This window comes from Phaenicophaeus curvirostris, chromosome 2, assembly GCF_032191515.1.
Source record: "Phaenicophaeus curvirostris isolate KB17595 chromosome 2, BPBGC_Pcur_1.0, whole genome shotgun sequence".
In the NCBI taxonomy this organism is placed as follows: Eukaryota; Metazoa; Chordata; class Aves; order Cuculiformes; family Cuculidae; genus Phaenicophaeus; species Phaenicophaeus curvirostris.
The window spans coordinates 24,064,550-24,082,323 of NC_091393.1; the positions used below are offsets into that span (position 1 = coordinate 24,064,550).

The 17,774-nt window shown below is 36.2% G+C and overlaps 1 protein-coding gene across 1 annotated transcript in view; it reads left to right on the top strand.

The window, feature by feature from the left end:
- The window catches only part of CSMD1 (CUB and Sushi multiple domains 1), a 1,116,699-nt gene that overhangs the window by 751,247 nt on the left and 347,678 nt on the right, over nt 1-17,774 (top strand). The window contains exon 8 of the mRNA XM_069851527.1: nt 12,474-12,561. Within this exon, the coding sequence (XP_069707628.1) occupies nt 12,474-12,561 (88 nt within the window). The remainder of the gene's footprint in view (nt 1-12,473; nt 12,562-17,774) is intronic.

Below are 17,774 nucleotides of genomic sequence, written 5' to 3' on the forward strand. Positions count from 1 at the left end.
CAGAATATCTGTTTCAAGTTAACTAGGGAAAAGCATAATGACTTATAAGTACAATTTTGTACTAAGCTAGCTTCAAAAGGCTCATGCACGGTATTTGATCATTTCCAGCAATTAATTACCATGAGCTCTGTTTTACACAGATGTAAAGATGAACTGCTCTGATATTAGCTAGAAATGGGCAATGATAAAATGTATCTTTGACTGGTTTAAAGGGAAAAGAGAGATTTTTCCATCAGGGTGGAAGACTTTAAAGAACTTAACACACTTAGAACCTGAAGGTGCACAAGTCCATGGGACCTGATGAGATGCATCTGAGGGTCTAAGGGAACTAGCAGATGCAGTTGCTAAGGCACTATCCATCATATTTGAAAAGTTGCAGGAGTCTCTCCTCTATGCCTGGCAAGATCATGGAGCAAATCCTCCTCGGAACTCTGCTGAGGCACATGAAAATAAAGGGGTGACTGTTGACAGCCAACATGGCTTTAAAAAGGGTAGCTTTTCTTATGGGTGCAAACAGCCATACATTGAATTCATTTGGGAAACATGCTTTCATTGATTAAATCTAAATGTTATTTAGTGATAGAGCTTTTCAACTCTATAATAAGCTCTCAGGAAGACATGGTTACTTTTAAAATGTGTTTAATGGGTAAAACCTTGAAAAGGAAGTCTTTGTTTTTCTTCTCTATTTGTTTCAGGGCTGAAAACATTGGTTATTCAAAAGCTTGTCTCAGCTAACTTACATTGTGGGGAGCGGAATATATTTGAAGAGCCAATATAACCTCTTTTCCCCTTTCCCTCAGAAATTAACAGGTTGACATGAATAAGTCAGTGACTTTGTGTTAGGAAGAGGGGAAGGATTTATGAATTATCGGTTTAGCATTTCATCTGAGTAAACAGACCCACGAGAATGATTGAGGTTACCTATTCAAGAGAGAAATGTGTATCTGACACATGTATGCCACAGAAAATTGTGATAAATTACTTAGGCTTTTTTCTATTATTATTATTGTCATAGTGAAAATAGTAATCTCAGTGAAGGGGAGAAAAGAGCCAAGGTGAAGTAATGTTTTAAATGGTTATGCTGTATATTTTAAAGATACCCAGAGTCTGAGATATTGTGTACAGCTCCACACCATTATGTACAAAAGAAAAGCATTTATTTTCATGGTTTGACATAATTTCTAAATAACTTGAAGCTGATCCTTTACAGACTTAGCAAAAATGTTGGAGCATGTATTTTTATTTGGAGAAATGTTCTGCTCTGAGATTGTTCACTTATCTATGATACAGTGATTTTCTCTTTTTGAATACTGTCCCTAGTTATGGCAGTTCTAGATAAACAATTTAGAGCACAAGGCACTCTAGTTTTATTTTGAACATACTCTGTGCTACTCTATGCAACTGAAAATCAGGACAAATTATGTGCTGCTTCTATGCTAGTTCTTGCACTTCATTTTGAAAAAGCAGACTTCTATGTTTTGAAGTAGTGTAATAAAACATCCACTCTGCAGATCCATTGTATTTAAATGGCAGTTTAGGTAGTCTTAATAAGATAATGAACATGTTCAGTGAGGAATACAACTAATTACTTTCCTTTTCAACCAAGTCTGGAAAAAGTGTTCATAACATATGCTTAAGAGAATAGATAGTGCTGAGTTTTCTGGTATGGTCCTTCTTACACAAACTTCCATCTATTTCCTGATGCTCACACACAATCATAGACTGGAATTGAATAGAATTTGTCTTTTATTGAAAAAGTGACACTAAAACTGCTTAGCTCAAATATAAAGTACAGAAATAAAATCTTAAAAATTAGAAACTTTTTTTCTGTTAAATTTTATCTTTTTGGCATGCTTCATCTTTTTCTTTTCCATGTGAACTAGGAGATAAACACTTATTAATAGGTTTAGTTTCTTATTGATCCCTTTTATAATTACAATATGATCATTATTTTGTTTGAGGCATGTAGAGGCAAACAACAGATCTCAGATTAGGTTTGCTCAATTTCATACATAAAAATAATCAGTGAAAAGACTGAAATGTTAATAATTATGCTGTTTAAGGTATGGACTAGTATTTAGTTCTATTGTCACAATGACGATGTTTGCCTACTAAACCTGCTATATGCCAATCTACAAGAATTCTTGTAGTTTTTTGTTTGTTATCAGAACAATGTTTCCCTCGGCAGGTACCTGAAAAGAAAAGCAGCTCCTGCACCTATATTCTTTCAAGAATCTGAGCAATTACCTGTTTTCCTTTCTAATCATCTTCATCACAGCTATTAGAAAGGTCATATATTTGTGAGAATGGGCAAAAATATTTTCTTATCATCATTCAGGAATACTAAAACCACGGTGGAAAAGAGTAAGAGAAAAGTAATACCACAGTGATTGAGGAGAAAAACTGTCTAACCATCTGTAAATAATTGTTTTGTTCACTTTCTTTTGGATGAATAGTGAAGTAAATTGTGGCCGGGATGCACTGTTTAGTAATTAAGAAAGATATAAATATTGTTCTTGTGTGTACTGTGTCTTACAGTGAGTCAACAGATTCCATAAAGAGAAGTAAACTGCAATAATACAAAAATTCAAAATAATCAACTATGTGTGCTCAGTTAGGGTGAATTAGAAAGAACAGGTGAGGTCAGTGGCCACAGAAATGATCTCCAGCTCTGAATAAGACTCTGAGCCACTCACAAAGCACAATATACAAACCCTCAACAACCTGCAGTCATTTCCAGACTTGTCTGCAAAAACTACTCTGCTTGTGTTGACCTTTGTTGCGGTTGGGGCAATCCACGACACACAGAAGTTGTGGGCCAAAAGACCATCTTTATTGATTTTACAAGACTTTTTATACCCCTTCCCCAGCTGTGCGTCCATGCACGATTGGTTTAGCTAAAGACCGACAGTTCATAATTGGATGACTCCTTCTCAGTTGTATCTTTATAATTGGGTGATTCCACCTGCAGCCTGGCAGCTTCCTAATCTTGTTTACTCAGCTCTTCTTGGTGCCTTCCAGCTTCACCAAGGATACACGGGCATCTATTCAAGGCCATTGTTTAAGTTCACACACTCTAACTCCTTGGACCAGCCGAGGTTTCCCACAGACCTTGATGCATGGGCTTGTCCTTTCTCCTTGAAAACCCCTTTCTCTTACAAAAGAACCCAGCAGTTGTTGGTTTCCTATCACTGGCCCAGTACTTTGCTCCTCAGTCTTACTTTAGCACTTGCCAGTGTATCCAGTCTCAGACTGGTCAGTGTCCTGAGTGAGCATCCTCCCTCCAACTATGCTCTGTATACTCGCTTTATGCAACAGCACATGTATTCAGTTCTTCAGAAATACTGATAACAGTGACCAAATCTATTCCATGTGGTGGAGGTAGCTCAATCCATTTGGAGACAACATCTTGGAATCTTTCTTATCAGGAAGACAAATATACTTTTCATTCCATAACTGGTTAGAGGTAACAATGCTTCTCCCCAAAATTTACTCAGGAGATCATTTAGTGAACTACTAGAAGAATGTCTAAAGGTATTCCTAGAACACCTACAAGAATTTGTAGAAGGATAGCTCAAGAGAAGCCTAGAGACTTTAGTGAAAATAAGGAAAGGGGATAGCTGTTTAGTCCAAAGCAGAAATTTCAAGACATCAAGGACTGTTAATTTTATCTTTGAATTCCTAACATTATACTAAACTAATAAGCTGCACCTCTAACAAAACTCATCAGCTACTGGAATAAATCTTGTGTTCAGCTGTTGAAAACAGTGGTGGATGCCAAGGAAAGTTGATCAGATTCCCTTGGAAAACCAAACCAAAGTGACAGCCCTCATATCCTTTTTATTTCCTTTTTTTCAAACTGCTGATTCATTCTCTAAGAATGGACAAAACTACTATTTGCTTTGTGTAAGGTCGATGTATTCTCAGACCTTGTGATCACTAAGGAATAACAAGTATAAACAGGACATACTAGCTATTTTGGTTATGGTAAGTATAAGACTATTGCTACAATTCCTCAGCTGCTGGAAAAAGGAGTGTCTGAAACTGTGGTAAGCTACACAGATTCTGTATTTTAACCAAGTGTTGACAGCTGATATCTAGTGGGATGGTGATTTCCCAATGTGTGAAAGGGCTACAGCTTATTCAAAAAAAGCTAGAAGAATTTCCTTTATTACCTGACAATGATAGGGATTTTATTGGTTCTGTCGAAGAGCAAGAGGGATGGTTAAACTTTCCTTACAAATTTTCAAAGCTAACATACTTTTATAGTGAAAAACACTGGAGAAATTTAGTTTTAAATTAAATGTCACAGCTCTCCATGGCTTGCTGAGCTAACAGAACAATACTTTGGAAGATTTTTTTTTAATTGTTTTGAAGAAACACAATGCCATCTGTGTGTTTTGGGCCCAGATTTGCCTGGGCAGGTTTTGAATAATGATTTCTCCTTGTATAGCTGCCCACAATGGTCATACACTTATGTCATCTGATGCCAATAGGACCGTGTTTTCCTGTTCAATATTATTTAAATATTATTGTCAATTCATAGGTAAATTAGAGGGAAAGGAGTTTGAACTGAAAGCAGTTAGGTTGCTGTACTTCAAAACTTTCATTACCTGCCTTTCTTTGTTTATCTCTTTTCAATCTTTCTGTGTTTCAGTAATCTGTCTCTTCATTAGAGTAAGTTTCATGCAGGTTTCATACTGAAGGAGGCGCTTAAAGCCCAAGATGGAGCACATGGACCATCAACTCATTTTGCTAACAGTAGTTTTCCTGTCTTCTAAAAGCATGAATGAAATTATACAGGAAAAATATTATATAGTGCTCTTTATATTTCTTGGTTCAGTCAAAATATTTTTTTTTTGATTGTGGCATTTTTATTGCAGCAATTATTCCTACTCAAATCTGTATTTTCTGCCATGTCTGTGATTTTATTTAATTATAAGGCAAATCTGTTACTAAGCAAGTACATTCATATACCCATATAAGTAATGCCCTCTTATCTCACCAGTAGAGTTGCAACTTTGTCTTTTTCATTTTTATGTTTCTGCAAAAGAGGTATCAGATAAACAGTAGTTAAATCCAATGCATGCAGGTGTTTTTTTGAAAGTAAGTTTAATCATGACATCAGCTTTCTTCCCTGTAATTTGCAGTAAGACGGTACCTTGAAATGGCTAAAGCATATGTGCTGCTATGTGCAACACATAAGAAATCTCCCAATAAATGCTTTCACTAACAAAAAAGATCTCCTGTTGCATATGCTCTCCAACCACTAAAATTATTCTCAAATTCATTCTTTTATTTTGCTCTGGATAAGTCAAAAACTTTGAAAGCCTGAAATTATGGGGACAACTGGTGTTTTAGAGCAAATACAGTAAAACTTATGATGGAAAACTCAATTCCATTAGCTCTGCCTGTGAATGCATTTGTGAATTGAAGCTTTTGTGCTTTAAAATCTTTCTTTTTCATGCATTAATTCCATCTTTCTGAATTCAAAACAACCCCAGCATAGTCAGTCCTTCTATACAGTGATAATCAGTTGTACCTTTTTTTCATATATTCTTGTATTAAGATATTAAGTATATACACCTTTTTTACTTTTCCAGTGAACACATTATTCATTGCTATGTGAAAAAAGTAATTTCTATTAGACTTGATAAGGAATAATTGAAATGTTTTAAATTCACTACTGAAGCATAATTATTTAATGACTAATATTATATCTAGAACTATAAGATTTTTTTTAATATGAAAAAACTTTTCAAAAAATAAAATGTAAATAAATGTAAATCTAAGGAGCTTAATGAATAATCAAGATGTAGCTCTAATACATTAATTAGTGCATCTATTATCTTGTTACATTGGTACAGTGTCATTGCACTTATGTGTGACTCCTTGCTGGAAAGAGGTTGATATTTACATATGTCAGCTTCTATTTTCAACATAATAGAGAGATAAAGTACTCATTCATTGTAAAGTCTTGTTCAGTTTACAAACTTGTCAGTCTGCTCTAGAAAAACTGTCACTTATTGTAATATCTTTCCACAGTGAATTTTAGGGTCGTGCCTTTTCCCTAACCTCCACACAGTTATTTGACAAGTCCTTTTGGTAGACGATCCTTTCAATTTTTAGTTTAATTTGAGAGTTATTCAAAACAAGTTGTTCAAGGAATGGGTGTTCTTGGATTTGGTTTTTTTTTTGTTGGATTTGTTTGTTTGTTTTAAATCCAGAACTTTTCTATGGGTTGGTGGTAATACTAGAACAATGAGTAAATGGCAAAACAAACTGCCAAAACTTAAATTTAAAATTGTAGGTATTGCAGCCTGAAGAATGAACACCAAATATTTGTTACTAGCCTAATAGCTACTGAAGAAAGATGCGCAGTATAATGCATCTATAGATAATATTTTTTTGCTTCAAAGTCCATTCCTTCAATGCATTTCATCACATGCTTCACATTAGCAGGAGCAGATCATTAATGTATATTCAGATTCTAAATGCATCTAAATCAGGGCAGCATGCCTGAAGTAGAACCGATAATATAACAAGGGAGATCTCAGGTTGCTCATCTTGCTGCATGAAACATATGTTACACCATCCTTTCCTCCTGCCAAATATCGCTCCTTAATTAAAGTTAAACACGTCTCAAATGCTGAGCTAAATTAGGAAGTTAATGTAACAGCTAATTGCTTATTATGATGATTACAACTTTTCGAAGCCTGATTTCTATTTACAGTTATTGCCAGTTTTTCTTCTGAATTATTGTCTTAGAATCAGAACTTGTAAAACATCATAAAGGAGTTTTATTCCTACTATATGTTATACACCGAGTGAAGCAATAAATATGACCCCTAAAGTTGTGGAAGAAATCATGTTGATTCATTCTCAGTCAGTAAAGAAACAATAGGGGTTTTTTTAATCAAATAGAAATTTAAATCACTAGCCCTAACCATAGAGGTTGTGTGTAGACTGAAAAGCTGTCCATCATGTTAATGAACTCACAGCTCTCACAGCTTCTCTTCAACTGCTTCTGTAGAAAGGCTGGAGAATACATACATTTTGCAATATATAATGGTGTGGCATGTTGAGAAGTGCCAGAGCTGAGTTGTATCCACTGAGAATCCTCTGTCTCTATACTAAAGACAGACTGGTGGTTGAAGCACCTTTGATGTTCTCAAACCCTCTGTTAAAAAAAACAGAAAGGCAGAGTTCTGTTAGACTCTACAGCAACTAATATTAAAAATATATATATATATATTGAACCTGACTAGAATCTTCCCTCACTGTTCTCCCTACCCCATGATTTCAAATACTTTTTCTGATGTTAGTTTCATTGAACAGACACAAAATTCTCTAGCTGATGAACTGTCTGCAGCTGGGAGACAGTGCGAAGAATTAGCTATGTAAAACAATATCTTACTTTAATAATTGTCGGGATTATATACTCTTAAACATCTTTTTAAAACAGTGAGGGTATACTGAGAATATATTAAGAAATATTGAGGGAAGCTAAACTGGTCCTAAATTTATCTGTCATAAATATAGGTTTATAATTGTTTAGTTTATATTCACAATACAAAGGAACATTGTTAGTGTTCTAAGATAAATGCTACTAACTAGCGAGTAGCTGTGCTAGAGTTACTGCATAATTGATATTTATATCTAGAGTTTTGCAGGCTTTAAATAGGAAAATCACCTTACATTTTCCTTAATACCATCATCATTTTGAAATTTTAAAATGAAAATTGAGATGATGGTTTAAATACATATAGTCTGGGAATGAGCTTTGAAAGTAAAGAGAAGCAATTCATGTTTGATATGATAAAGAAGGAAAAAAGCATGAAACACTTTGTAACAAACTAGGTAAATGAAACTCTATACAGTATCATTTTGAAAGAGTACAAACAGGTAAGACATGGGTCTTTCAAGAGTATATAAAAGTATTTTTCTTTAAAAGCAAACAAGTGAAAGAATGAGCAAGTAACTGGATGAATAATAAACAGTCTCTCAAATATGTTTTAAGAGAGAGACTGCAAGGATTAGACATATTCTGGAAGTGAGATACTCAAATCAAAGATGATACTTTCTCCTTTCACATGTTATGGATCTCAATAGCAGTGGATAAAGGCTTTCTACGATGCCAGGACTGACTGGGTAGATGAGGGGAGAGTGGTGGATGGTGTACCTTGACTTCAGCAAGGCTTGTGATGCTGTATCCCATAACATCCTCATAGGTAAGCTTAGGAGATGTGGGTTAGATGAGTGGAAATCAGGTGAATTGAGAACTGTCTGTATGGTAGAGCTCAGAAAGTTGTGACTGGTGGCACTGAGTCTAATTGGAAGCCTGTGGCCAGCAATGTTCTCTGGGGGTCATTACTTGATCCAGTCTTGTTCAGCATATTTATCAATGGCCTGGATGAGGGGACAGTGTACTCTCAGCAAGTTTCTGTCGATACAGAACTGGGAGGAGTAGCTGATATACCAGAAGACTGCTGCTATTTAGCAAGGCCTGGACAGTTTGGAGAGCTGAGCAGATAAGAACACAACAAAGTTCAACAAAAGCAAGTGTAGGTTTCTTCACCTCAGACAGAATAATCCCCTCCACCAGCACAGGTTAGGGGCTGACCAGTTGGAAAGTAGCTTTGTGGAGAAGAACCTGGGAGTTCTGGTGGGCGAGAAGTTAACAATGAGCAGGCAATGATCCCTCATGGCCAAGAAGGCCAATGGTATCCTGTGTACATCAAGAAGAAAATTGTGGCCAGTACATTGAGGGAAGTCGTCCTCCCCTCTACTCTGTCCTAGCAGGGCTGCGTATGGAGTCCTGTGTCCAGTTCTGGGCTTCTCAGCTCAAGAAAGACAAGGAATCACTGGAGATAGCTAGCAGAGGGCCACAAAAATTATCAATGGTGTCTCACAAGGAAAGACCAAAGGACCTAAGCCTATTTAACCTGGAGAAGAGAGGATTAAGAGTGGATCTTATTTATGCTTCTAATTATCTACTGGGCAGTTGTCAAGCGGATGTGGTCAGACACTTCTCAACTCTGCCCAGTGACAGGACAAGGGGCAGTGGGCACAAATTGGAGTACAGGAATTTCTACCTGTGAAACTTAAGGAAAAAATAATTTACTGTCTTTTTTTGAGGAAAAATTTCTAGAGGGTGACAGAACACTGGAACAAGCTGCCCAGGGAGGCCATGAATGCTCCTTTTATAGTATTATTAAAAAGCTACTCGGATGCTTTCCTGGTCAACCTGCTGTAGGTCAACCTGCTTTAGCATGGGGGTTGGACAAGATGATTGGGTTGTTCCTTTCCAAACTGCATCAGTCCATGATTCTGTGATTCTGTGAAAAAGGGGTGAATCTGACAGGATAGACACAGAGGAAGATAAAAGTCTCTGACACATATTGAGTTGGGCATCTTTTCATCTATTTTCAGTCTGAATGAAAACAAATGTTAGAGCTAAAGAAATCTTAACATCTTATTTTTGGATTAATTCCAAAATACTGTCAGGTAAAGGTTTTAAGCATGTTAACATGTAAGAGTGTGTATATATATATACACACATGCGTGTATATATATGTTTATAAATCCACTTAAAGTCCCTGGTATCCCTGAGCAACTTAAAGTAATAAATGGCTTTTCTAATTTGAGAAATTTGTTCCATTTTTTGCTGTTTGGAAAGATAAAGTCAGACAGGCATTTTTATAAGGGAATTGGATTTATTTTGTTATGACAGCATGTCGTGCAACCACCGTCTGTTAAAAAACACTTGACTGTTCACTGAGGAAAGTAAAACGAAAAAAAAAAAACAATAACCTGGACCTGTTGACACCCAGGAAGATGTGGTGAGTTCCAAACATATGATACTTGCTCTGTTTCAAGACCTAGTACTTCTCTGGGTGAAGGATAGCCTTAAGCACCCTTCCCTGATATAGATGTGGGAGTGTGTTGACAGGGGAAGGTAAAGGCTGAGAAGAAAATTTTGCAAATTTCATTGTCCATCTGGGGAGATCACTTCATTCTATGCTGCGAGTAAGGTCTCAGTCAACATTTAATGGTGTCCCAAACAAAATATTTATACATTTTTTATGGACATCTGTAAAATGAGGTAGTTAGAACCATGGAAATATAGAATGGTATCGGTTGGAAGGGACCTTAAAGCTCATCCAGTAACACCTCCACTGCCATGGGCAGGGACACCTCCCACCAGATCAGGCTGCCCAAGCCCCATCCAACCTGGCCTTGAACATCTCCAGGGATGGGGCAGCCACAGCTTCCCTGGGCAACCTGGGCCAGTGCCTCACCACCCTCATTGTGAAGAAATTCCTCCTTATGTCTAGTCTAAATCTGCCCCTCTCCAGTCTGTAGCCACTGCTCCTCGTCCTATCTCTATATGCCTTTATAAACTAGTACAGTACAATTTCACTGTAATGTGTTTGTACTTAATGCATGAGAGTAAAGGCAATGTTCTCCACATCAGATTTGTTATTGTATGGTTCTTGACAACTTGACATGTTGAATAACTAGTTCAGTCATATCTCTTATTTTCACCTTTTGGTAATTCAGTAGTTAAAAGTAAGCCTCACTTCCACTAACAGAGCTACACTTCCCGAGAAACTATAAAATTTAATTTTCAGGCTAAAACACATGTTTACTAGCTAGCACAAATCTGTTTTGAAAGCCTTTATTCAAACATACAAAATCTTGATCAATCTGAGTAATGCTAAAGAAATTAACAGAATTAGGCTTTTGGTCTGGAGTGTTTTCAAGACAGTAAATTCCAGATACTATGCTTCTGAACAGCTGACTGTATTTTTTTATTTATCAGGAAACAAACTTATAAGTAAACATTTTTAATTGTGTCTGAAAAAGCTTTTCTGACATTATCACAGTCTTTCTTCATCTAGTTTAAAGAAAGATTTCTGGGACAATCGGTATACAACAGTTTTAAAAAGATGTTGGAGAATGAGATGATTCCTTTCCTTTCCTAAAATGGTTTTTTTTTTAAAAAAGAATGTAGACAAATGTTGAAAGATACTGTAATTGTTGCAGGTTTTCTACTTTAAGAAGAATCAGTGCTCAGGTCAAATATTTTGGTACTTACTAGTGTTTTATCTTAGTTATACTTTTGTAGTGCTATAGTATAGTGTTTTACGTGTTTAAATTTTCTCTTCTAAAACTTTGCATTTCTATACAAATTACTTGTCCCTCATGCTACCAAAACAGACATAAAGCTTCATAGCTCTTATCATCCAGTTGTATATATTCTGCTTGTCACCACTTTCTTTTACTACTGTATTCAATTTGAAAGCGTATTACAGTGTGGGAAAACCAGCCACTTCTAGCACCTAATCTCTCGTCAGCTTTCAGCTGTAATGCTGTTATCTATAATCCACTCAGGTTTGTGTAATTTATTTTGTGCAGCTAAATATTCCAGTTAATATTTTTTTTTATTTGGGAAGAACATTCTGTTCTGTCCTTAAAGAGTTTCCCAAAAACCTTTTTAAAACAATAAATGTGATTCACAAATCTCTGCTAGCTCTGTTCTCTAGCTGAAGCAGAAAGACAGGAGGGTGTGTAACTGTGCATGGACACACATGTGTGTATGTGCAGGATAGAAAGCACATGTGTATTCAGATTTTCTGTATATTCACATTGTTATACTGTTAGTTTATGTCTTTTCTGTACGATTAGTTCCTTTTCACTCCAAAAATTCTTTCAATAGTGAAGAAGTGAAGAAGAAAAAAAGTGAACACTGAATGTTCAAATTGGTTTGAGTTCTGGAAGGACTGTGAGTTTATATATTTATATATCTTGTATTATTTAAATATCTGACAGTGTAGAAGGAGAAAAACAGAGGGCAAAAGGAAGGGAACAGCATATGATACCTTTTCTTTCTATTCCTACGTGAAAGCACAAAATACAGATATTGAGCCTCATTTACATGAGCAGATACTCAGCTGGTTACAAAGGCCTTGCTTTGTAGAGTTTTCTGTATGTTTTTGAGATTAACTTTATCTTCAGAAAAATATTTCTGTATTACCGTTGTGTTCTTGGCTTTTGTCGACTTCAAGCCTTATCGTGGACAGAAGCTTAAATGAGATTTTATTTTCTTATATTACCTTAGTGTTATAATGGTGTGGTGTGACTATTTGAGAAGGTGGCTTCACAAAATGTAGTTTCCCCCATCTGAGTAAAGCCATGGATCCTAGAATATTCACAAAAAGATGAATGACTATGAGAAATCAATCATTTATTTTCTCACAAAAGCAAAACTTTTCCGATATTATAACCAAAGAAAATAAACAACACACTCAAGGGGGCTTCATTTAGGTCATAATTTAGACAATTCTTATAACAAAAAGATATGACTATGCTTCTGGTTAAATTCAGGCCATTGAAGTTAAAGGATGGATAAAGTGAAGAGTCATCTTGACAACTGCACGTCTTAATTCTTTTTTTCCTTTACTTTGCAGTGACCCAGGGTGGGGATGCAGTTGCATCTGATACATGTCCTGATCCTGGAATGCCTGAAAATGGGAAAAGAGTGGGCTCTGACTTCAGGTAGGCACATACAGCTTTCTATATGACCAAAAGCAAGGTGTTTCTTGTGGTTTGTGTGCAGACCATGCAACTACAGGTATGTATTTCTTCCCTCATTTTAGATGTGTTGAGTCTTTGCAAAAACAACTCTAGTTCATTATACATCTTGAATTAGTTTTGCTTGTTTCTTTTTTAAGTCAATGCATTTTAAGTAGGAATTTTAGAACTTAATAATCTTGCCTGTGTAGGAAATGCAGAACACTCTGGACAGCAGAGAAGTAGAGAGAATTGCCTGTTTTCTCTCTATAAAAAAATTGTAAAAGCTTTGGAAACATGGTAAATTCAGTGTCTGAGGCTGTGATAAATGCCATCTCCTTGGGGTTTTTTATTTTCAGCTTTTGTTGTATTCATTAAAAAAAAGAAGCTGAGGTCCAATGGACCCGTGTGGAGAAAGGAGGAAGGTTACTCTTTCCCTTTTGGGAAAAAAAAAAAGCAGTGACTTCAAGGTGAGTCAGAGGAAAGGGTCAAAGGAAGGAAGTGGGAGCCTCTAGCTCATGCAGAGATTTGTAAATTGCTCAGCAGGGAATGGACAGCCAGACCTAAGTAAATGGAAAGGAAAACGTCATAGGAATTAAAAGGAAAAGTTCACTGCAGCTCCAGGAAGTGAATTAATCAAACCTGGCTCCTGATTGAAGGCTCTTACAAGCTAAGGCATAAGTAGCAAGGGAAAAAATATTTTAAAATCTACTGCATTTCTGAATGATCTACTCTTTTTGAATTTTTCTGTATTTGTCCTCAAAGGAGTTTGAGTACTCATAAAGTACTCTAACGTTAAGAGAATCGGTTTTATGCAAAGTCATGATTTCATTAGCAGTGGGTCAGCGGTTAAATGTGTTTTAAATAATAATGAAGTGAAATAAGCTTTTCAATAAATAGGCTAGAGATAGACAAGCTGTCCAGAAGATATTTGCTGTTATACTGTTCTGACTGAACTTGGCAAGTACAGCTGCTGAAAGGGAAATTGTATGATACAATAACACATTATGAAATTGCTGTCAAAAAATCTGCTGTTTTAGGAAAACAAATATAATTTTAATCTAAGTTTTTACTAATATTTCATGTATCAAAGAGAGAAGCAACAGCTGGCAGAAGACTAGGTAAAAATGGGGTACTAAAACCATAGAATAATAGAACAATTTGGGTCAGAAAGAACCTTGAAGATCACCCAGTTCCAGCCCCCCTGTCCATGGGCAGGGACACCCCCCACTACATCAGGCTGCCCAAGCCCCATCCAGTCTGGCCTTGAACACCTCCAGGGATGGGGCAGTCACAGCTTCCCTGGGCAACCTGGGCCAGGGCCTCAGCACCCTCATTGTGAAGAAATTCCTCCTTATGTCTAGTCTAAATCTGCCCCTCTCCTGTTTGTAGCCATTGCCTCCAGTCTTATCACTACCAGCCTTTGTAAACAGCCCTTCCCCTAAATGTAACTCTTTCCCAAGATGTATTTAAGTGTCTATGTATTCATCTGAGGGATACCTGCATATTTCCACTGTTATTTTGCAGAGTATTTTACTTTCCTGCTTGTGCAGATGTGTCTCAGTTTCCCTCCTCCTCTTGAGTCTACGTCGTAGTCATAAAGGATGCAGAGCATACCTTTTATTGTGAATTCCTCTAAATTAAATACTTAGTTGAGAGAACTAAGCACAGCATCTGGGAACAGTCTGTTATTAGTGAAAATAATCTCTGAAAGAGTTAATCTCATGGAAAATAATATGAATTCATACCTGAAGGGGCGTTTCTCACTTCATTAAATATAGCTATCAGAGTAAGTTCAGCAAATTGGGATAGTGAGGAAGCATTACTACATCACACATAAGATGAGGATGAGAGTTCTGGGTTTGCTCAGCCTTAAGAGAATCTAAAGGACCTTACTGCTGTCTACAGCTATTAAAAAGGATTGTGTAAAGAAGGGTAAGCCAAAAGTTTCTCAAAGGTGCACAGTGACAAAACTAGAGGCAACGGACATAAGCTGGGACATGGTAAATTACTACTAGACACTAGATACTAGCTTCAGGATTGAAAAAGAAAATCATAATTAATATTTCTACTGTGAGAATTGTCAAACACTGGAGCAAGTTTTCCAGAGAGGTTGTGGAATCTCCGTCCAGGGAGGCATTCAGGGCTCCCCTGAACAAGCCCTCTGTTCCACTTTCTCAGAGTGGGACGTTGGACTGGATGACAAACTCTTCCAATCTAGTTTATTCTGTGAGTCTATGAATCCTGAACAGAAATTATGTGTTCACGATACACTATGGGTTGAGTAGACTCTCATTTACTTATGGCACAAGTCAGTGGTGTATGAACAGCTGTTAAGAAACAATAGCATATGCAGGTATAAGAGCAGTGACAAGCTGGAAGAGGGTGAGAGAGAGAATTACTTGTTTCCCCTCATAGACTATAACCTGTAATTTGAAAGAGAAAGGGATCTAAAATAATTCTAGTGAAACATGTCTAAGAATCCAAAAGGGTGAACACCAGCATGGAAGAGACCAACAAAATTCCCAGCAGTGCATGAAAACATCAAGAAGAAGGAAAGTCCAAAGCTCAGTGTACATTTTAAGATATCTGAGGCTATCTAATGTCAGTGAAACTTGCAAAACATACGTAAAACCACACAGGTTTTTTATGAATGAATGTAGACTAAAAGTACCTTAAATGTCGGGAGCTGATTTATGAGCAATCCTTACTCAACTGGCAGAGCAAGACTACACCCTCCTTCTTGTACCCCATTACTCTGATATTATTTTCATTTCATCTAATGCATCTTACTGCTTATGGGATAAATGAATAGATAAGATGTTCAAAAATAGCACAAGCAACGTCATATAAGATAGGATAAATAAAACACATTAACGTACTTTCATCACTTATTATTTGTGTCCATGTTTTGGGCCTCCAACTCTGACTATTATTTGAGAAAAACAATAAAACTTTATTTTCCTCCTAAATCTTACTTGTTATCTAGAAGTGATTATGCAACAGTAACTGTTTTTCAGGTGCTGTAAACTTTTTTATATCTATTTAAAACACATCATAGCTATTTTAAACTTTAGCTATCTATATCTACCTTATTTTTTAAATAGAGAATTTGGCTTATATTTAGTTATTCTTTTCCTGAAATTACAAATCAAGCTCTTCCATAATAGAAAGTAATATTTGCTATCTGCCTGAATTTTTGCCATGAAGTGAAAATTCTATAGAGAGTAAAAGAAAGGGAATGTTTTTTTCCTTTTCTATGAGGCAAGTATAGACACCAGAAGGAGCTATTCTTCTTGTCAGGAGAATGACAACTGTGGATAATAATCTGAAATAAAACATGTGAAAATGCACATTATTCAAAATCTTTTCCTGTCTACTGAAAGACATGTTGTGAGTGGGATTGATGGAAAGGCAGAGGGTTTATTTTCAAGACAGCCTGACACCCAGCTGATTCAGTGATGACAAGTCCTTTGAAAAGGGTTTCATCATTTTCAGCATAATAATGGCAATCACTCTAATATCATAAAGCAAGCAAAAAGGTATTGAAATCTTAACCTTTTCATTCTGTCCTCCTGCCAGGCTTTTACTAAGTTCAGTTCAGGAAGTAGAGGAAGCAATTTTCAGTGATTTAAAAAAAAACAAAAACAGTGGAAATGCAAATTTAAAAAAGAAAAAGAAAAAGAGGAAACTAGTTTTTTCCCTCTGTTGAAAGCCTACACAAGGAATTAACAAAATACTCCCAGTGCCCACAGAATTGCCCAGTGACTACAGAGTTAAAGATGTGAAAAAAAAAAGAAATTAAAACATTCACTCCTAATGAGTGGAAATAAGGTGGAGACATTATTTCCTTTGGAATCACCGATCTAATAGATTAAAATACAACTTTAAAAGGATGTCCCATTTTTAAATGGAAACATTTCAAGCAGAATCAATGTAGAGACTCAACAATTTGGTTGTTTCTTAGACCATAAGGACTTTTATTGTACACTGTGTGGCATATGTGTGTCTCCTCCCCTAAAATGCTTATTTGGATAGATCATGAAATCATAAAATGGCTTGGGTTGGAAGGGTTCATAAAGATCACCCGGCTCCAACCCCCCTGCCATGGGCAGGGACACCTCCCACTAGATCAGGCTGCTCAAGACCCATCCACCCTGGCCTTGAACACCTCCAGGGATGGGGCAGCCACAGCTTCCCTGGACAACCTGTTCCAGTGCCTCACCACCCTCATCATGAAGAAATTCCTCCTTATGTCTAGTCTAAATCTTCCCCACTCCAATTTACAGCCATTCCTCTTGTCCTGCCACTACATGCTCTTGTAAAAATAGATCTTATGGTCTGGAATACTCTAGTGACTCAGCTCACCTAAGATTTCACAGAATGCATAGTTCTCTTAAGCATCTATTGTAATATAGCTTTATTCAGATATCTGCAATATATGTATCAGAGAAGTATTTACACACATATTTAATTATTAATCAGTTAGTTACACAGACCTTTAATTTCCTTCACATCTATTATAGTGTGATGCTCCATACACCCATTCAAGGGTTTAGAAAAGTTTAGAACTTTTCAATAAAACTTGACAGAATTAAAATTGCATTAAAATTATTTTCTTGAAAGTATCGGTTGTCAGATTCATGGTATAAACCTGATTTCTTGCAACAAAGGTTTTGAAAAGGATGGATCTAAACTGATATCAAAGCAGACTTAGCATATATTGTAGCCACACATAAACCATGTCTGTAAGTATCTCTGTCATTCTGTTAAAACATGACTGCTCTTCTGTAGCCTGCCTGAAGTTTAATTAGAATTTTTGAAATTACTTTCAAAAGATTGCACTTGTCAATGCCTATAGCTGGCATCTGGGTTTCTCTCCACCTCAAATTTTAATAGTAAGGAGCTTCTGAGTACTTCATGTTCCTTACTTGCTCTTTAATTTGATCATTTTCTAGGCTTTTTGTATATTTTTAATATGTTGTAGTCAGCATATTTATTTTCCGCCACTTAATTTGTAATCAAACACTCCAGAAGTTGATATCCACCATATTAAATATATGAAGTTCACATTATTAGTTCTTAGGTGCAAGGTATTGCCAGAATTTTAGAAAAATGTGAAATACACTGTATAGAATAATAGTGAAATAAATTGAATCATCATAAGTGTATAGATTGAACAGATGTGTGACATTTTA